Below are 5573 nucleotides of genomic sequence, written 5' to 3'. Positions count from 1 at the left end.
GAGATTGTGATTTCACAAGAATAATCTATGTATTTAAAATATATCGCAAAACGTAAGGCGTTTGCATGTCAAAAAAAAAAAAAACGTAAGGTGTTTGGCATTGCGATTTAAGAAACACTTAATCTAAAATATATATGCGTTTTCTAAGGGTGCTTATTTGAAAATATGTGAATTTAAACCAAAATTACCATTTCGCCTAACAAATATTTGATATATATATTTTAACATATTTTACTAAACACCTTTGTAATTTTAAAAAGTAGTGATTTTAAAAAAGGCAATTTTTAAAATTGCAGCACTTATTGAAACTATAATCCCAAATAAACCTTTATTAGAGTATTGAAAACAAAATTATATGATGTATTTTTTATGAATAAAGTGTTGAAACTCAAGGGGGCAAAAGAGTATTTAGCCATAAATATTATAAAATTCTTAAGAAGTTGGAAGAAGAAATTAAAAATTCTTAGGTAAGTCGGCAATTTTCCGTTGTTTTCCCCATTTTTGCCCCAAGACCAAAAGAGACGGGCAATTGCATGTTGATCATCACATGTTTATTAAAAGAAAAGAGTAATATATATATATATATATATATATATATTATAATAAAAGTAATACCAGTTTTCCATTTCAGCCCATCTCATTAAGCTGATGTCAATCATTATTAAAGAAAAAAGGACTGATGAATACAACTACATCAGTCCAATATAATGGGTTGGAATGGACAGTATATATATATATATATAGTACTAAAAGCGGTAATTCTTTATGCATTTCCCATTGAGTTGAATGATTAGAAAATAATTGGTAGTTCTCTCCTTTTCGTTAATCCCCTCTCCCGTGGTCCCTTAATTCAATATCAATTCCTTATTAGCCACACACAAAAAAATTCTCAAGTCCTTATTTCGAAAATAAAGCAATTTATTTAATTATCGGAATTTCTGGAATTGTAGGAATAGGGTCCCGTAGATGAATCCCCTCTCTTTTGCCAAGAGCGTTTGAAGGCATCCTATTCTTTGCCCTTGAACATAGGCCCAAGATGGATTACAATATTCATGGGCGTTTCTCGCTAGAGACAACTGAAAAGCATAGGCCCAATAATTCCAGGCCCATCTGGAACCGAAAAGCCTTTATTTTGAGAAGAGAATGGCCCGTAGATTTTGGGTTGGGTCTCTTCTTTTCAATATATATATATTTCCATGTGTTATTGTATATTAACTATAGTTATAACTATGGTATATAATATTATGACATGGTTAATTAACATATTTAATAATTTTGTATATAACTATATAACTTTATACATAATATCTAACATATTTAATAGTTAGTATGCAAGTATATAACTATATACATAGACATATAATATAATAATATATGACATATGGTTAATTATAGTTATATAGGTATATAAATTTGATTTTTTGCTCTGTTGACATTGTAATTGGATATGATTTGAGGATACACCCTATCAGCCTATGGCCGATGTGGATTAAAAAACCAACAAAAAACTCCAACCTTTACCGACCCTTGAAAATGGCCTTGAAAACCACTGATGTCCTAATTAATAGTATTAAGTCAGTCTATAATTTAATTGGCCTTGAGAAAACGCCTCTAGTTCCCGCCGTCTAAACCTTTATGCGATTGCCATCTTTATCTTAAACAATCCAAGGATTGTAATTGGATATGATTTGAGGATACACCCTATCAGCCTATGGCCGATGCGGATTAAAAAACCAACAAAAAACTCCAACCTTTACCGACCCTTGAAAATGGCCTTGAAAACCACTGATGTCCTAATATGATTAAGTCAGTCTATAATTTAATTGGTCTTGAGAAAACGCCTCTAGTTTCCGCTGTCTAAACCTTTATGCGATTGCCATCTTTATCTTAAACAATCCAAGGAGAACTTAACTATATTCTCTCTAAACATTGATTTAAAATGAATTAACATATTCATGGGAGGGTCGCACAAAAAAAATGTGCTCACTTGGCTATATATAAAGGTTGGATATATATTTTTTTTATTATTATTAAAAAAAAAAAAAAAAAAAAAAAAAAACGTAAAGGCCGTTCGTATAATTAGACAACATGATCGGGCAGCATCTGGCATTATTGCCCCTTTCTTTTTTTTTCAAAATTGATTCTTTTTCCACAAGTGTTTCCTCCTACTACATAATAATGAATCATTTTATGTAAGAGTTTTATGGTATGTGATGTAAGAAATTTATATTCTGAATCTTTGATGGAATGAGAAGAGATTTGCATATTCAAGAAATTGATTCTTTTTGCACAAGCTAGTGTTTCCTCCTACTGCATAATAATGAATCATTTATTTTTAATTTTATTTTAAGTGCTCGCTCGAATTGTGGCCCTACATGGAAGAGTTTACGTATATATAATTAGAATAATTAATTATAAGGAATTCCAATTCTACAATGGTCACCCTATAGGAAGTAGGAACAGCAATGTATAACTGCCCAGTAAATAATGTTAAATTACCAGTTGGGATATGTTAAATTACCAGTTATCTTAAAAGTTTAAGCGAATAGGAAGAAATAAATTTAACCACTTAATCATGATTTTAACACTACTCCTCACGTGGAGTACAGTTATTCCAAAAGCTTAAGCTGATCATAAGAACAGATAAATTTAATCACTTAATTAATTATGACTTTAACAAATAATAAATACATCGATTCTAAGAAAAGAAAAGAAAAATTAAATAGGTAATTTATGTACCAGTTATCCCAAAAGCTTAAGCTGATCATAAAAATAGATAAATTTAATCACTTAATCATGACTTTAACAAATAATAAATACATCCATTCTAAGAAAAGAAAAGAAAAAAAAAATTAAATAGGTTGCTCCTATTTAATTTTCGTAATTAGATTGCTCCACCCTTTTCATAAAACGACAGAAGCTTTTCACTCCAAACCTCATGCACCACTTTATCAGCCCTTTCCAGCTGTAGCTAGAATCCAAAATAGACCAAGAAAAAAAAAATCAAATAATTTTTATTTTAATAAATGAATGCACGCATGAGATTAAAGTGTAGGTTAAACACAGCTATTTTCTCAATTATTTCTATATTTATTTGGATTTGAATACTTTAGATTAGGGGCATGCGGCGCGGATATTAATCACTCGCATCGTCAAGTATTCGTTATTCACTATCAGTACATGCGAATACAGATGTAGTTAGCAAAAATTATTACGTAAATAGCAGTTTTAGAATATACGAATGCAATTATTAACTGATAAAGTTAATATTCACGTGTCTTTAAAAGAAAAGAAAAAAAAAAAAAAAAATTGGACAACTTTTGATCACCTTTTATATATGCATATAATAGCATTAATTATCCATTTAATTGAAGACAACAAAACGAGTAAACAAGTGATACAAAGCATACCTGAAGGTGTAAATTATAAAAGACCCTTCCTCCAAAGGACTCAGAGGAGGAAGCATTTAGTAAAAGAAACCCATCCTCCTCTAGAGTAAGCAAGATCTCAGATAATGGACTCGTATATGTTGATATCTGAATCATAACTTCTCTATCGTTGAGCCAGCTTGCCGAGACAGCAGATGAAGAGCTCCGAGCTGGAAGTTGCCTTGAATTTTCTTGATGAGCTTGCTCTTCTTGCCTAGAAATCCTTGAAAGAAGCTCCTCCTTCTTTTGAATCAGTCCCTCCACTTGCTGTTGTAGTTCTGGTATGTATTTGACCACGCCTGAAACTGTCGCTGGAATACTTAATGTTTTCTGCAACAATATATACACCCACCATTGTTATTAAAACCACAAATAAAGTGGATTAATATACAGTTTCTTTCTTTTAACTTCTATTGTAAGTTATATATAAACATCAACTCTCAAAGTGCACACTTTCTGAAATGTTAATTTTTATTGTCACGTTCACGGGGTAGACCTACGTTTGGCTTTTGGGCTCCATGGCAACCCCAAACTTTTTAAATCACTCCCAGAAATGATACTTTTGATATTTTGGCAGCCCCTAAGACAGCTTCTACTCATAAGTTAGATTGATTTCTACTTCCTGGCAACTCCTAGGACAAGCTTATGCAGATTGGTTTCTACTAAAGATGATTTTCTACTTTTATATATCGTATTTTTTAATTTTAAACTAAACATGGCCAGTTCTGATTTTGGTGAAGTGGGTGTGGATGAAAGTGTAATATGAGAAATGGGTTTTGTTTATATTGCCAGGAAAGAGCTTCTAGTCAGGGAGATCATCCTGGGAAAGAAATGTGAAAAGGTTGAGTCTTTGGTTTATGGTACCCATAGAGAGAGAGAAAGTGGAAGCGAAAAGAATCCTTAGGCTTCAATCCCTTGCTTTTCTCTTAAACTCTCTTTCTTTCTTGTCTCTTTCTCTCTACCCGATTTTGTTGAGAGAGAGAGAAAGGGAGGGATAGAGATCGGAGATGACAAAATGAAGCAGCTAATTAAATAAATATTGTCTGGATAGTACCAAAATGCCCTTTAGACATTGTGTTGCGTATCATTCTAGGAAATATATAAACTATATGCATTTTCGTGTTTATTATTTACATAATTTTGGACTCCCCATTAATAAAATCCTGGTTTCACCCCTGCACCGTTATAGAGTGTATACTTCAGAGTGTGAATTTGGAAATGAATGTAGTATTTCTCTTTACCCATTAGAAACGCGTATGACAAGACACATATAACCGGATACCGATTTGATTCTCCCAAAAACGTTTCGTATGAGTCGTAGTAGCTATTCTTCCTTTAATAAGTTTCCTAGGAAACTCGCAAGAAAACCAGAAGAAAAATGCATGCAAACAAAATAAAAGAAAGATAAATAGTACCATTTGATCCGCCGCAGGAAGTAGCGAACGCAGAGTGGAGTACAAATGATTAATCTTCTTGCGACGATGACGCTCCCTAGCATTGTGGGAAATCTTCTGGGCCGTCGTGGGGTCGCTACTGATCGACGGGGAATGCGTGGAGCGACGGAGCTCGCCGTTCGGACGGGATGGATCACTGCAATGAACAAGTGACTCCGACGCTTCATTAATCTGTGTGTAGACGTGATTGCTGTTGTTATACCCATGATGTTGAGTGATGGTATCCTGTAAAGGCCAGCAGGCAAAGGTTGAAAAGGAAGTTGCCGGCGGCGGTGATGCTAGCATGATTGGATTAGTTGGGAGCTTTGTGAGCTTCTAGGAAATCGGGGTGGCCATGAAATGTATATATAGGGGAAAAATATAAAATGCCTCCCAAAACTATCGGCCATTTGCAATTTGACCCATAATGTTTAAAATATAATAAAGTAACCCCAAATTATTAGTTAGTTGCAATTTGGCTATTCTATTAGTCAATAACATTAAATTAGATCGAAAATACAATACGATGTATTTTTTGACGTTAAGTTGCTAAAATGTCCTTTTGAGACAAAAAAAAAAAAAATTCAATTTAAAAAAGCCCCCTCCAAAACAACATCATTTGACAAACCCTAAAAAAAAATTAAAAAATTAATCAAAAAAAGGGCTGTGGGGTGGCTGCCCAGCCACCCCCATGGCCTGGGGGTGGCTCGCC

At 33.3% G+C, this 5573-nt stretch overlaps 1 protein-coding gene across 1 annotated transcript; it reads right to left on the bottom strand.

Annotated features, from left to right (window-relative positions):
• Nucleotides 1–2884: 2884 nt before the first annotated feature.
• On the bottom strand, nt 2885–5167 carry LOC132174502 (transcription factor ORG2-like). The gene is made up of 3 exons (XM_059586151.1): nt 4844–5167; nt 3411–3758; nt 2885–2971 (listed from the first exon to the last, which is right to left on the bottom strand). Exons 1-3 carry the CDS (start codon nt 5165–5167, stop codon nt 2885–2887), a joined length of 759 nt encoding a protein of 252 aa, XP_059442134.1.
• Nucleotides 5168–5573: the final 406 nt, after the last annotated feature.

This window comes from Corylus avellana, chromosome ca3 (genome assembly GCF_901000735.1).
Source record: "Corylus avellana chromosome ca3, CavTom2PMs-1.0".
NCBI lineage: Eukaryota > Viridiplantae > Streptophyta > Magnoliopsida > Fagales > Betulaceae > Corylus > Corylus avellana.
The sequence above is the reverse complement of the archived record's forward strand: the minus strand, read 5'-3'. Positions and strand labels throughout refer to the sequence as shown.